The sequence below is a fragment of the Camarhynchus parvulus genome, chromosome 10 (assembly GCF_901933205.1).
Source record: "Camarhynchus parvulus chromosome 10, STF_HiC, whole genome shotgun sequence".
Taxonomy (NCBI): domain Eukaryota; kingdom Metazoa; phylum Chordata; class Aves; order Passeriformes; family Thraupidae; genus Camarhynchus; species Camarhynchus parvulus.
This window is the reverse complement of record NC_044580.1, coordinates 2,906,877-2,922,252: the sequence shown is the minus strand read 5'-3', so window position 1 is coordinate 2,922,252 and position 15,376 is coordinate 2,906,877. Positions and strand designations below refer to the sequence as shown.

The 15,376-nt window shown below is 52.6% G+C and overlaps 1 protein-coding gene across 1 annotated transcript in view; it reads left to right on the top strand.

Annotated features, from left to right (window-relative positions):
• Nucleotides 1-12,818, top strand: part of HCN4 (hyperpolarization activated cyclic nucleotide gated potassium channel 4) — a 105,964-nt gene extending 93,146 nt beyond the window's left edge. The window contains exon 8 of the mRNA XM_030955113.1: nucleotides 10,631-12,818. Coding sequence (XP_030810973.1) covers nucleotides 10,631-12,186 — 1,556 coding nt within the window. The 3' untranslated portion in view covers nucleotides 12,187-12,818. The remainder of the gene's footprint in view (nucleotides 1-10,630) is intronic.
• Nucleotides 12,819-15,376: the final 2,558 nt, after the last annotated feature.

The following is a 15,376-nucleotide window of genomic DNA, read 5'->3' as shown; positions in this document are numbered from 1 at the left end:
CCTGACTCTGTAAATAAGGCATTTCTTCCCTTCCTCTGGAACGTGCACCATCCAGAAGGAGCAGTGCAGTAGTTCTGTACCAGCCTGTGACTTTGGAGAGAATTCAAGGTTACTGCATTCTGCTGAGGCTCTCTGGAGGTGCAGGAATCATTCTGGAGGAGTGAAGTTGAGGAACGGCAGTTCCTGAAAAGCTGGGATGAACAAAAGCAGGGCCAGTTTTGGTCCTGGCCCATCCAGTTCAGGATCTGTGCACAAGGAGGAAGCAAATGGAAGCCTCTTTCCAAGTCAGTGATGCATTCCCTGGCTCCCTTCTGCCCAGGGTGACAATGTCCTTGGGAAGCCCAGGCCACAGTGAGTACAGGACGTGATTCAGAGGGCCCTGTCTCTGTTCTGGTATCAGGATAAGATCCATCCAATATTCCCCCTATGCATCAAGGGAGCAGGGAGGAAAATCCCAGCCCATCTAGTCCCACTCGGTGATGTTTATGGGATTTCTGGCCACTGGGGGGTTTGGAAAGGGTGGTCTGGTAGGCACAGAGTTTGTGGTGATTGGGAGTGGGGCTGGAGCTCATCCCCAGTGGGTACAGCTGTGAGAAGCAGGTGAGCAGCACTGACAGCAATGAGCCATGGAGTGCCCAGGGGCCCTGAGCAACCACCAAAGGGAGCAGAGGGCACGCAGGTGCAGTGCATAAATACAAGGGGTATAAAAGGTTGGCCTAAAGAATAAGAAGTGCAGATGTTTGCAGCTTTCTGAAGTGATCTGATGTTATTCTATGTGGGCAGATGCCTGAAGCCTTCTGAAGTGGTTTGGTGTTACTCTGTATGGGTTGAAGCTTTCTGGAATTGTATGGGGATACTCTGTGTATTGTGGCCATCTCAGCTGTGACATTTGCTGGGACATGGTCTCAGCTTTGTGGGTAGCAGAAGGAGCAGGCAGGGCTCAGCCCAGGCAGCAACAGGAGCAGGATTGGTTGATTGAGGAGGGATGAGGTAGTCCCACAGCAGTGCTGAGCAGTTTGGAAGCAGTGCGTGGGCAGAGGAGAGGGGCCAGAGCCCCCCAGCCCGTGCTGCCATGGCTTCCTGCAGGAACATGGGCTGTGCATGGAGCTGGCAGGCACACAGAGCCCTGGGCAAAGAGCTGAGGTGTGGCCTTGAACCTCTGCTCCTGCTGGGAACTGATCCTGGTGTCCTGCCTGGATTGGGCAGGAAGGGATTCATCTCCGTGACTTGACAGAGGCTGGGAGGCTACAGAGATTTATGGCTCTGCTTAAGTCTGAGAAACTTCAGGCTCTGAGAGCTCCTCTACGTGCAGAATGTCACACGTGAGACACTCCAGATGCTCAGGGTTGGAAGTTGGACACTCAAAGTAATTGGTCTGAAAGCCAGAAATCAGAAAAAAATTGGTCTGAAATCAGAAATCACTGATCACTGATTAAAGATCATTTTCTCCCTGATGAAATCAGCCCCTCTTCCTTGTTCCTGGGCAGGCTGTGTGCCCCTGTTCCTGCCAGGCTGTAAGGCTGTGTGCAGCGTCTGTGGTTGCAGGGATGCTGTGCTCTCTGCAGTGAGTAATTCTCTGCCTGGCAGTGTTGGTGAAGTGCCCCAGTTTGCCGTGCCCCATTACGTAAATCACACCCTTCTGTTCCTGCCTGCCTTTGAAACTGGCTTTCAGTGACCACTGAAGCTTAAAATGAGATTTCCACAAGTATTTGCACTTGTAAAACACCACCACTTAAATGCTCATTGAGAGGAAGCCCAGCAGGGGTGGTGAATGCTGTCAAACCCAGGGAAATAGCAGGGACCGTGCTCTGCCACTGCTCCATGTGCTGTGGTACACCAGAAATGCCTCCCACCCACTGCAAGGGCACTGGGGAGAGCTGAAAGCCTCCTGGGAGCCAGAGGAAGTTCTTGTTTTCATTTTCCCCGGGAAGTTTTTGCCACATGGTTTGAAATGCACGTACTTTGAATGCCACTTGTGTTTGTTTTGATACAAGGATCCCAGTGAAGTCAGGATTAAAGATGCCTTGAGTTTCCTTCAGGCATTGCAGATGCCAAAAAACCAAAGAAAAGCTAAGACAACATAATTCCAGCCTCTAAATATAATTTATTATATTATTGCAGTATGAGAGTGTCAACAACATACTACAGTGGTAGAAATGTTAAGAGCTTTATCTCTAAACAAACCACAAAAATAGCTGTTACCAAACTCTTGGCCTGCCAGCTCGTGACCACAGTGGTGCAGCTGAGATGCTGTTGGGTTTGCAGCCCTGCTTGTCTGGTCCTGACTAATCCCCTGGGCTGTGCTGCCCCCAGGCAGGGCTGGCCTGGGCCAGGTGAGCCAGGGAGAGCAGCTGGGAGCAGTGCCAAGCTCTGCCTCACATTCCCTGCTTGTCCTTGTGCTGCCTTTGCTGCCAGCCTCAGCTCCTCATCCCTTCTGCAGGGACAGGGATGCTCATAAAGGGGCAGCTGGGATGTTTTGGGGCTGCTCCCTTTGGCACTTGTGAGGATTTGTGAAGGAATTTTGCATGAGTTAGAGACAGGACCTCTGAGTTGCTTTAGATGATGTGATTTGTTTTTCTTATCATCTACATAGGCAGAAAGGGTGAGTTTGGCTCACATCTTCACTGCATGGCTCAGAAGGTCACAAGGCCTCTAGTTTCAAACCTTTTAAGGATTTATTAACCAATAAAACACTGCCAACAAGGATATTTATGTTTTTTACTCAATCCTTAAATATTTCATCTCATGGACTCATGCTACAGTGTGAGCTTTCTTAGCCAATCATGTTATGAGACACACAAACCTACAGCACTGTACTCTAAAACTCTAAACTTCACCTAGCTTAACATGTCTCTGCTCTAAACTATAAATCCACATTCTCACTTCTATCACCTAAGTTTGGAAGGCTTTCCCAAAGTCTCAGGTCAAATTATGTGTTTAATTCTAAGCTTTGGCTTACAGGCTCAAAGTTCTGAGAGTTTTCTGCATTTTGGATTCCAACAGAATGCAGATAACTCCAGCTCAACACCAGCTTTCACTTTAACCAAATACAGTCCCAGGTTTGTTCAATGGGCAGGTGAGTAACCCCCATGGGTGAGAGGAGCAGGATGATCTGGCCATCAGCAGATAAATGCAGCTGGAGATACACAAACTGCTCTGATTTGAGGCTGTGGTTCTCAGTTCTGCTCTGGACCCAGTGGTGCAAGGAGAGAAGTGCCTGTGGCCCAGTGGTAGAGGGTGTGTGCTTTGGCACAAAGCTTCCTTTCAAATGCCCAGCCCTTGGCACAGGTGGGGATTCTTATCCAAGTCCTGAGAGCTGCTCCTGTGTGGTGTCCTCTCCCATCAGCTGAATAACCACAAATGTAACTGTCCACGAGCAAACAAAGTTCAGGTGCCACTTGTGCATTTCTGTGTCTCCCTTCACACCCCAGTGGGGATCTGGGTGTGCCCAGCACAGAGGAAAAGGCACTCAGAGTGTGCTTTGTCTCCCCTGAGGTGGCTCAGGTGAATCACACCTGGAAATGCTCCCTAGCACAGGTGGGAGCTTGGACTTCAGCAGGAACTGAACATCTGAACTTCCTTTCCTTTGGAAGCCAAGGCCCAGCCTGGGAGTGCTTTGTGTTTAGCCCGAGGAGAGGGGTCAGTAACTCACCAGCCATGGGGGAATGTAAATCACTTCAGCTCAGTGAAGGGCACCTGGCAGCCCTGCTCACCTGAATGTGAAGTGCCATTCTCCTGTGACTCAGGGGAAAGCACAGCCCCAACACCCCAGGACAAGTCCTGAGCACCCTGCTCCATCTCAGGAGCCCCATCCCTGACCTTGACCTTGCTCTTTGCTGCCCACAAAGCTCTTTGCTGTCTGCATCGAGATAAAACACCTGCTCAGGGAACATTTTACCATTCCAGCACCTTTATAAATAATTTTCAGCCCTCTTTTGAATCACATGAAGCAGGAGCTGCTCACAGTGACACCTCTGCTCCTGGGGGCCTCTCTCTGCCTTGAAGGCACTCCAGGAGCTGTCTGCAGCCAGCCCACACTTGAGAGCAGCAGCTGACAGTGCCAGCATGTCCAGAGTGTCCCAGAGCCTGGCCTGTCCCAGCTGTCACCACCAGCAGGGCTCTGGGGAGGGTGTGCAGGCACCTTGGCACTGGTGCCACTCAAGAAGCCACCTCTTGGTTTCACTCTGCAGTGATGAGTGAGAGCCCTGAGGGTGTCCCAGCCTTGGCAAGGCCACAGCTCCTCACCCCATGGACAGTCACAACCTACCCAGCTCCAGACATTCCATTTTTATTTCATCCTGCCAAGCTCTGTGTGAAGAGTGGGAGGGAAGAGCTTCATTTATCTGGAGTGTAGCTGTGCTGAGACTCACCAGGTGACATCATTCAGGGTGTGCTGGACCTGCAGCAGTGTGGCTGTGCACAGGGACACCATGGTTTTGGGGGATAATTCAGTTTATGGAAGAGGGGAAGCAATCAGAGGCAGGCCTGAACTGTACAGGGAGGGAAGAGAGGCAATTGTTCATTTCAAAGGTACCCCCAGAGTGAAGAGGATCCAGCCAGGGGAGAAAGGGAAGGGCAGGATGCAGGGAGAGCTGCCCTGGCAGGTGTCAGAGCTCTGTAAATCCATGGATTTACACAGCCAGGCTCACAGGGAAGTCACCCCAGTTTCCAGAGCAGTGTTCTGGGCATGCTTTAGAGCTGATCCAGCTGGCTTTGCTGAGCTCTCCCCCAAGGGCTCCTGAATTCTGAGCAGAAACCTCCCCACAGAGGGACTGCACCTCAGTGGGGCTTCACCTGCATCTTTCCAACAGGCAAAGAACCCACAGTCTGGGGGTTAGGAATCATTTTGAGTTCCCTGTTCCAGCTCATTTCCCTGTGCACACAGACCCTGAAACCACAGCAGAGCTGGGGCAGCTCCTCCCAAGCAGGAAACTCCTGGGGCAGGGCAAACCCAGGCCTGAGAGTGGGCTGGGTACCCCCTCTGGGGCTGAATTCCTGCAGGACACAGCTCAGGAGAACCCCTGGCAAGGAAAGCCCAGCTCCAGGGCAGAGCTGGGATGTGCAGCCAGGCTCCAAAGCCAGCCCTTGGTGCCAGGAATAATCAGTGAAGACCTGAGAGAAGCCCCTGTGGTGGGAGCAGCCACTCTGACAGCAAGCCAGGGCAGAAGGCAGCCTAATAAAATGAGATTATTTCAAATACATGCAAATTCAGAAAGCAATTTAATGACCTGAATTCTTAAAGTGCAGCCAGTGGGCTCAGAGAGAACTGAAAGGAGAAAGGAACAGAAAGTCACAGCTAATTTCCCCTGTGTCTGGGCAGAATTTTAACAGCAGAAAGCTAATTTTGATTGTTTGATAGAAGAATTATTGTTGAGTGCTGGCTCCTTTTATGAAATCACATGAGCCTTTCTCCCTGTCCTTTTGTGTGCTATCTACAGTTGAGGAAAATCTGACTTTGCAGTTCTTAATTAGGGGAGCAACATCTGTTTGCTTCGTTTCCATAATTTTACATACCCCCCTCCACTTCAAACCACCAGGAGCTTTGCTCTGAACATCTCCAAGGCTCTAAATATCTTCCTTTTCCCCTTATATTTAGCCCATTGTTGCAGTGAGGCAGATAGGGAGTTCTCAGAGCCCAGAGGGGAGCTGGAGCTGGGGCTGGGGTGGCTGCAGATGCTTCCTCTGCTCTGGGGTGTCTCAGTGGGTTTTTGTGCAGCTTTAGCAGTGATTTGGGGTGCATTTTTTTATCTCAGCACCTCACTGTGCCCAGCACTTTGATTTTTGTGGGATGAACATCTCAGAAGGACAAACTCAGCCTCCCTGGTTGGATTGCAGGGCACCAGGAGCCCTTTGGCTTCTCCTGATGCAGCTTCCCCGTGGCTGAGCAGGAGCACAGGAGTCACTCCCTGGGGTCACTGAGCAGGGCTGGGGACAGAACCTCACCTCAGGGGGGTCCCCAGGGCCAAACTCATCAGCTGCATCCCCCTCGCCCTCCTTCTGCCCAGGGACAAGGAACCCATGCCAGGAAAAGGGGTTGGAGCTGTTGAGGAGGAATAATGTCAGCACCAATCTCAGCCCAAGCAGAGTCAGTCCCGCTCCTCCTTTCTGTCCCACTGCTGGTTTCTGTCTCGTGCAGGACCTCAGGAATGTTTGTCCCAGCAGGACTCTGCTCTGGGGCTGGTGGCAAGCAGGATTTTCTCCAGAAGCAACCCACAGGGCTTATATTGGCACGTGGAAACACCGTGTAAATGAGGCAATTCATTAGGATGGGGAAGTCAATTAATTTTTCAGTTTGCCAACCAGTTACAGTTTTAAAAAATGGTTTTGAAAAATCCCTCTCCCCTTCTATGGCTGGAAGAACGTTTTCAGTAATCTTCTGCAGTGTTCTGGAGGAGAAATTTGATATTTTCTTGGCAAATCAGAAGAGAAAAATGTGATCTAATGGAACAGCTAATAGAGGCAAGCTGGGCTCGGGAAAACAGTGAAGTGTAATGTGATTTCAAAGGGAAAATGGAGTGTTCTGGTTTAAAAACCAACAGAAATAATCATTCCAAGGTTTTTACTGGTATTACTTCATCAAGTTGACACCAAGCTAAGGAGCTTTGATCAAACCACTTCCAGTAAATACCAGGCACGTTTGGAAAGCATCAGCATGGTCTGTGTTCAGCTGGGCTGTGGAGCCCCTGGAGTGCAGCTGGGAGACATCCAGGGTGGTTTCCCCTGGGATTCACAGAAATGCCCCCACAGAAATGTTCTACAAGGGCACGTTGGAGGCACAGCATCATTCTCTCCCTAGTGATGAATCCATGCCAACACAGACCTCTAGGGCACTGAGCAGGAGACCCTCAGAGCTGGATCCCATCTCACGTCCCCATTACCTGGAGCAGTTTCTCCCACCTCAGCAGCCCAGGTTCACAGTCCTTGCCTTCACTCTTCACCCTGACTGCAGGTGCCAGAAATCAGTGGGGCTTTCCAGCCAGCTGGGATGGCCTGAGAGGGAGGGGAGCCACAGTGCAGGGCTTCAGGGACACCCTTGCTCTGGGACCAGCCCCAGAGCCATAGCCAGGGCACTGGGACAGGAGTGGGATGGGGATAGGGTGCTGGGAGAGGAGTGGAATGGGGATAGGGTGCTGGGAGAGTGGGATGGGGTTAGGGTGCTGGGAGAGGAGTGGGATGGGGTTAGGGTGCTGGGAGAGGAGTGGGATGGGGATAGGGTGCTGGGAGAGGAGTGGGATGGGGATAGGGTGCTGGGATGAGGAAGGGCACTGGGACAGGAGTGGGATGGGGTTAGGGTGCTGGGAGAGGAGTGGGATGGGGTTAGGGCACTGGGAGAGGAGTGGGATGGGGTTAGGGTGCTGGGAGAGGAGTGGGATGGGGTTAGGGTGCTGGGAGAGGAGTGGGATGGGGTTAGGGTGCTGGGACAGGAGTGGGATGGGGTTAGGGCACTGGGAGAAGAGTGGGATGGAGTGGGGCACTGGGAGAGGAGTGGGATGGGGTTAGGATACTGGAAGAGTGGGATGGAGTGGGGCACTGGGAGAGGAGTGGGATGGGGTTAGGATACTGGAAGAGTGGGATGGAGTGGGGCACTGGGAGAGGAGTGGGATGAGGAGGGGCACTGGAACAGTGGGAGGAGGTGTGGTGACACCAGCACGGAGCCATGGCTGCTGTGGAGCTTTGGGAAGCTGTTCCTCGTGTCCCCGCTCTGGCCCTTCCCCTCAGGCTGGTTTTATCTCAGGCCAGCAGCTTTGTCCCCGGCTGCTTTGAGCTCAGCGTGTGTCCCAGGCACAGTCTGACCTTGCAGTGCTGCAGGGGCTGCACATGGCCCATGCTGGGATTTGTCCCCTCAGCTCTGGGAAGGGCAGCACTGCAAAACTGCAGTCCCAGTGCCTCTGTGACTTTGGAGTGCTGCAGTCTGGCCACCTCCTCCCTCACCTGCAGCTGCAGTCGGGCAGGTTCTGCTCTCTCCACACACAGTCTGTGTCTCTGAGTGTGTTTAAGCAGCTCTGTGGAGCTCATTTGCTGTGATTTTAGCAGATCTGGGTGGGAATGACTCTGTGTGCATGTGTGTTCAGTGACCTCCTGTGCAAACCCCATTTAAAGGTGGCCCTGGTGCTGCCTCTGCTGTGCCTGGCTGTGGGAAGGACTGAGCTCTGTCTCTCTGGGGTATCCAGGGCTGTTCCAGTCCAGCCATTAGAGAATCCCTACACATACACTTCCAGCCCCTGGAATGACTTGAGCAGCTCCAAACTCTGCTTGCCTTCAGGATCACGTCCTTCCTGGACTAGGATCTTGCTCTGAGTGAGAAACAAAAGCTTTTCTGCTTTTTTTTTTTTTTTTCAGGGAGTGATTGGCAGTAGGTAAAACAGCAGAGCATTGATCATCCCATCCCACTCCCCACAGCAGCCAGGCCCTGGGTGCACATCCAGGATCAGAGCCCTGGCAGCATTTCAGTGCAGCTCTGCCCACTGCAGCTTTACCCACAGAGCTGTCAGAGCCACCCCCTGTCCTCTGTGGGGTGACAAAGGCTTGATGTGAAAAAGGGAAGGGAAAACCTTCAGCATGTTCTGGCAGCATCCGCAATTACAGATTGCTCTTTCCTTTTTTATGGGCTTGGCTCAAATCCGGTCTGCTGGTTCCTCCTGCAAGGGAGGGGAGGTTTGGGAACAGCTTCCTTTGTCCCTGAGCTCCCTCCTCAGCTGTGAAATCACCTCCATTCTGAATGTGCTGTACTTCCTCCCTGATGTTTTTCATGGCTTCTGTACACTCCATGCTTTGCAGCAAGAACTAAACACATTTTACCATCCCAGCATCACGGTGGGAGTGACTGGGATCTCCCTCCTCTTGTACAATTTCCTCTTTATTGGTGCAGGAGTTGTTTCACCTTTTTCTGGTGCTGCATTTGGAGCTCAGCGAGTTATATCCAAGACTCTGCTGTTGCAGAGTGGCTCTTTAGGAGGCCAGGGTGCCACCTTCCCTCTTCAGTGCCATTCCAGCTCTCTCCTGCCAGATGTTTGATTTTCCATTTGGCTGGAGTGAGAGGCATGTCCTTAAACTCTTACTCTTTTATCTGTTGCACACTTAAAAGCTACATCATGCAGTAGAAAAACCAAACAACCATCTGGATGTCATCTAGATGTGCCTCAGATCATAAAGATCTGAGAGCTGGCTGGGTAGGATCAAAAGGAAATCCCTCTGGTGCCAGGCCCTGCCCTGGCTGGCTCTGTCCCTCAGCCCAGGAGTGATCCCTCAGTGCCAGCTGCACTCGCAGGCTGCACAAATCATTCCAGGGCATTTTCCAGCCCATTGCAAGGGCAAAGAGCTGAGTTAAACTGTGGCTGCAGGCTGGGAATGCAGCTGGAACATTCCCTAAAGCTGGGGCTCCAAGGGCACAGGAGCTGCTTGAGGGTCCTACCTGGCCCAGCTGAGCTTTTCCAGCTCATGAATAGAATCACAGAACCATTCAGGTTGGAAAAGACTCCAAGACCATCAAGTCCTGACTCACAGGGAAATCTCCTCTCAAGTGAACCCCTATATGTGACTCCAGAGGGACCAAGGCACCTGAGACAAGTGAGGAAAAGGTGAAGCTGAAGGAGACTGGCTGAAGATTTCACTGGGTTTATATTTTTGATGTTTTAATCCCTTTTTCTAATGGAGGCTCAGGTGCAAAATGGGAATCTTCCAAATCCATCAGCTTTTTGCTGCCAGTCTGCCACACTTCCCAGCAGTGCTGTTACTGCCTAAGCATGTGTTGGGACATGCAGCTCTGTGCTCCAGCTCCTAGCTCTGAGGGACCTGAGCCTGTGGGTTCCACAGGAGCAGGGGATGTGGTGTTTGCCATCTCAGTGCTGGGGCAGAGCTGTGCAGGGCACCAAGGGGAGGCATAGCAGGGAAGTGGGGCAGGAAGCTCCACCTGTGCTCTGCCACCCACAGTGACCCTTTGTCACAGACATGGTTTATGAAAAATCCTTTCCTTAGGATTTTTCCTCCTGAGAAGCTGAGAGGCCTCAGGAACAAAATGTAAACAATGATTATCTGCTGCTGTGGAATGCAACAGGTGCATCTTTGATTGGTCTCATGTGGTTGTTTCTAATTAATGGCCAGTCACAGTCTGGCTGTCTCGGACTCTCTGGTCAGTCACAGGATTTTGTTATCATTCCTTTTTTTTTTCCTTGCTTGCTAGCCTTCTGATGAAATCCTTTCTTCTATTCTTTTAGTGTAGTTTTAATATAATATATCTAATAATATAATATAATATAATATAATATAATATAATATAATATAATATAATATAATATAATATTTCTTCTATTATAATATATAATATAATATACCATATACAATGTACAATATATAATATATAATCTATAATATATAATCTATAATATATAATATATAATATATAATATATAATATATAATATATAATATATAATATATAATATGTAAGAATAGATGAAATTTATATTATATATGTATTTCTTCTATTCTTTTAGGATAGCTTTAATATAATATATATCATAAAACAATAAATCAAGCCTTTTGAAACATGGAGTCAGATCCTCGTCTCTTCCCTCATCCTGGGACCCCTGTGAACACCACCACAACCCTTTCTCTCCTCCCTTCCTCCACAGGCAAGAAGAACTCCATCCTGCTCCACAAAGTGCAGCACGACCTCAACTCGGGGGTGTTCAACTACCAGGAGAACGAGATCATCCAGCAGATCGTGCAGCACGACCGGGAGATGGCTCACTGCGCGCACAACGTGCAGGCGGCCGCGGCCGCCGCCTCCACGCCCACGCCGGTGATCTGGACGCCGCTGATCCAGGCCCCGCTGCAGGCGGCCGCCGCCACCACCTCGGTGGCCATCGCCCTGACGCACCACCCGCGCCTGCCCACGGCCATCTTCCGCCCGCCCGTGTCCGTGCTGGGCTCGCTGGGCCAGCAGCCCAACCAGACCCCCAGGCAGCTGAAGAGGTTCCAGTCGCTCGTCCCGTCCGCCGGCCCCTCGGCCGTGGGCTCCCCGTCCAGTACGCCCTCGCAGCTGCACACGCCGGGCGCCGAGACGCCCTCGTCCTCCTCCTTCCACATCCAGCAGCTCGCCGGCTTCTCGGCCGCCGCCGGCCTGGGCCAGTTCCAGGTGGGGTCTCCTCCGGGGGGCTCCGGCCAGGCGGGGCTCAGCAGCGCCTCCTCGGTGGGGCTGAGCCAGTTCCAGAGTGCACCCTCTGGGTCACCCTTAGGCGCGGCTCAGCCCCCGCAGCAGCAGCAGCAGCGGCAGCAGCAGCAGCAGCAGCAGCAGCAGCAGCAGCAGCAGCAGCAGCAGCCAGCCCTGTCCAGCAGTGGATTTGGGCACTTCCAGCAAGCCACAGCGAGCTCCCCATCGACATCGCTCACCCAGCTCTCATCAAACTCCCCCCCCAGTCTCCTGAACCAGTTCCAGCCCACCACGAGACCACTGCAGGGGGGACAGTCGCAGCAGCAGCAGCAGCTCTCGGGCAGTGGGACCCTGGGGGGATTGAACCACTTCCAAGCCCCTCCTTCTTCCAACTCTCCATCCTCCAGCCTAAGCCAGCTGGCGCAGGCCTCGGGCGGGCCGTCCGCGGGGCTGTGCCAAACACATCCAAGTGCTTTAGGATCTCTGACTGGAACGATAGCCCAGCTCCACCAGGAGCGGCCTCCCTTCGCCCCCGCGGCCCCGCTCCAGCAGCCCGGCATCGCCTCTCCCTGTTACACCCCTTCTGGCCTTAGTCCTCCCAGCCAGAGCCCGGTGGCCACCAGAACTTTCCAGAGCGGCGCCGCGGGGCCCTCGGGCTCGCACGGCTCCCTGCTGCTGCCGCAGCCCGCCAGCCCCCCGGCCCAGGCGCTGCCGCCGCGCCTCAACCAGGACATCAAGCTGATCTCGGCATCCCAGCCCTCTCTGCCCCAGGAGCTGGCTCAGACGCTGGGCCGCCACAGCTCTCCTCATTCCTCTAGAGAATCTGTTTCCAGCTTCTCCCCTTTCCCCGGCGGTGGGAGCGGACTCCTGGGGAAGCCTTGCAGCTCGGTCCCCGGGCGGGTGACGCTGCCACGCCAGATGTCCTCAGGTTCTCTGCCACACCCGCTGGCCTTGGCCGCCGGCGGGCGCAAAGAGTCCATAGTGCTCACGGGGGATCTGGAGCCCGTCAGGTCCAAACTGCCCTCCAATTTGTGAGGACTCCTGCAGGAGCTGCCTGTGCCAGCTCTGCCCTTCAGTTCCTGATGAGTTCACCGAGCGATTTTTTCCTTTCCTTCCCCTTCTGCGCCACTCCTGCTTTGTTTTCTTTTTTTCCCCCTCCATTTCTTTTGTTTAGGTTTAACTGTGCTTAGAAACAAAGGAAAAAAAAAAAAACACATGAAAAACAACGGAAAAAAAAAAAGAAGATAACCAGGTATTCTTAGAGCTATAGATTTTTGGTCACTTGATTTTATAGAATATTTTAATACACAGGAAAAAAAGGATACGAGCAAATTTAATCCAACGAGGTAACGCACAGCCGGGGCGAGTGCCTGAGCTGGAACACGTGAATGAGCAGCCATAGAAGCCACCAAAAAGGTTTTCCTGTTGAGACAAAAACCCGAGGTTGATGTGGGCCACAGAAGGGGCCGTGGGGTCAGGCCCGGAGCTGGTGTTTGTGGAGCAGCCCTGGTTGGCCTCAGCTTTGCCCCAGCTGTGACCCTGGGGCTGGGGACGTGGGTGGCCCAGCACACACCACAAGTGTCCCTCTCTCCCTGCCAGGTGTCCCTCCCTCCCTGTCCTCAGCAGGTCACAGAGGAGCTGGGAAGGGGCGAGTTCTCTCTTGCAGACCCTCCCACAAGCTGAGGTTTGGGTTGGACTCCAGCTGAGGAAGATGAAGGTGACCAGGAGATGGACAGGCCTCACTGCAGATTGTCCCTTTCTTACGCCACTGATGCTCCGCTGGGAACAAGGAGCAATCCCCTGTAAGGCACAGGGAGGGCAGGGATGATCCCTCTGTGCTTTGGCATGTGGGCAGTGGGAGCAGAGCAGGCAGAGGGCCCCAAGCTTCAGCCTCTCCATGGTGTGTGCAAACACAGGAGGGATGAAGGAAGAGGCAGTGCTTTAACGTCCCCTCTGTCACTTCAGTGTCTCAGCGTCCCTGGGTGACTGCTCTGAGGAGAACTAGAAAGGACTGAGCAGTGGGGTGCAGTCCCCAGCCCTCCTCCTCCTCCTCCTTAGCCCAGGGCAGTGGGAGGCACCAGGACAGTTCCAAGATTTACAAGTTTTTTTTACCATTAAAACCAGATCAGCCCAGAAATTTGGCCAGCCATGGTCTGTGCTTGTCCCCTGCTGGGGGGAACCGAAATCCTTTGTTTGATTTCACCAGCAATAAGAGCCTGCACCTGGTGGGCTTCCCCTGAGACCCTGCAGCGTCCCCGGGCACACCTGGGGCACCTGGGGCACCTGGGCTTTGGGTCCCCGCCTGGGGACACTCCCAGTGGGGCGGGGACAGAGCGGGGCCAGCAGCACTGAGAAGCCGCAGCCTTTACCTCCAGGGCAGACATCTCCTTTTGTGTCACTTCGTCCTTCCTCTCTCTCTCTCTGTTTGGGGTTTTCTTAGGCCGAGGGGTGTCTGTGGCCACCTCACTGTCCGAGTCAGGTGCTCAACTTTTCTAACGCTCCTTAGAGACACATCCAGCCTCCCTCTGTCCCCAGCCCTCAAGGGGACAGAGACTCCATGCAGCAGTGCCAAAAACTTCCCCCCTCTCCCAGTCCCAGCCCCTGGAGCTCCCTGTGCCCTGCCCCAGCCCTGGCCGATGGTTGTTTTTATACCGACTCGTCTGCAGAACTCTCTGCCACGTGCCTGCACCTTGAATGTTGCATTCCTGGGCACTCCTGCTTCACCCTGCTTTGGTGGCTCTGAATTCAGATGTGATCAGCTTTGGTCTTCCTTAAAAAGGGTCAGGGGAACTCTGGAAATGCTTTTTCTACTGGCTCCATACAGCTCTGTCTGTGTGAGTGTGGTGGGAGGGTGAGTGTGTGTGTGTGTGTGTGTGTGTTTTGTATAGATTTTATAGATGTATCTATATCTACACACCTGCTTTTCTATCTGTAGGGTAGTCACACACATCTGTAGTCTATTTATGCACATGTGTCAGCACACACACACACACATATTTATATATATATATGTATATCCTAGTTTTAAATTAAAATACGTGTCAGTTCTGACCCTCCTGCAGGGCTGATTGGCAGGTGACAATTATAACCTCTAGATCCTGCTTTTCCAAATATGTACAGGTTCATCTTGAAACAGGAGTTGAAGCAGACTCACAGACCCTCTCATGTTTTCAGAGGTAGAAGGAAGACTCACAATATCCTTTGCAGTTTTTTGGGTTTTTAGCAAACCTTTCCCCCGTGTGCCAGAGGGCCCCTGGCCGAGCACCTGGAGGGTTTGGGGTGGGCTGGGCAAGGGTCTCCAGCCCTCCTGGGCTCCTGTCCCGTGGCTGCTGCACTGGCCCTGAGTCCTGGGCACCCTGGGGACCCTCAGGGGACAGACAGGGCTGGCACTGCCCAGCCATGCCCCCTCCTCACTGCAGGACATCCTCCTTGGCTTTGCTTCCCTCGGGGATCTCTTTGGGTTTCCAGCTCTCAGCACTGCAGTAGCCAACTTTGAGTTATTCTGACTGGACCCCAGTCAACACTAGGCTTGTCTCAGTAGGTGGAACTATATTTATTACTATTATTATTATTATTATTATTATTATTATTATTATTATTATTATTATTATTATTATTATTATTATTATTTGGTTTCTTTTGGGGGGAAGGGAGGGGAAGAGTTCTAGGGGTGGGGTTTGCAATATAAAACACACAATAAAAACCTTAGTAAATAAAAATGTGAAAAACCCACCCCTCTGACTGGCTGTGTGCTTCACGTGGTGAGCTCCAGGCAACACGAGACGAGCTTTAAAGGAGGAAAATCCCATTTCAGCCCTTTGCCTTGTCCTGTCTCTGTTTCCTGCTGCCTCTGGAGCTTTGGCAGGGTGTTCACCACCTCACACATTCTCTGTATTCATCCACTGACAGGAAAAGTTTAAAACTTCCAGCTACACCTGAATTTTCACCAGGCCAGGGGAGAAATCTGGCAGTTGTTTTGCAGGTGTGTGCACGAAAATCCCTCACTTTGATGCAGACATGGAAGCTGTGGCTGCCTGTGGGATCCCTGGAGGAGGAACCCTGCACAGGACACAGCCCTGGCAGCAGCACAGGAGCCACACAGGGAGGATGCCAAGGCCAGGAGCTGAACAGTTGTAGGCAGGTAAAACTGGCCTGAGCTCTGAGCTTCCATTGCTCCTGCAAGGCCCTCTGAGGTCTGTGCGAGACTCCTGGTGGCTCACCGTGT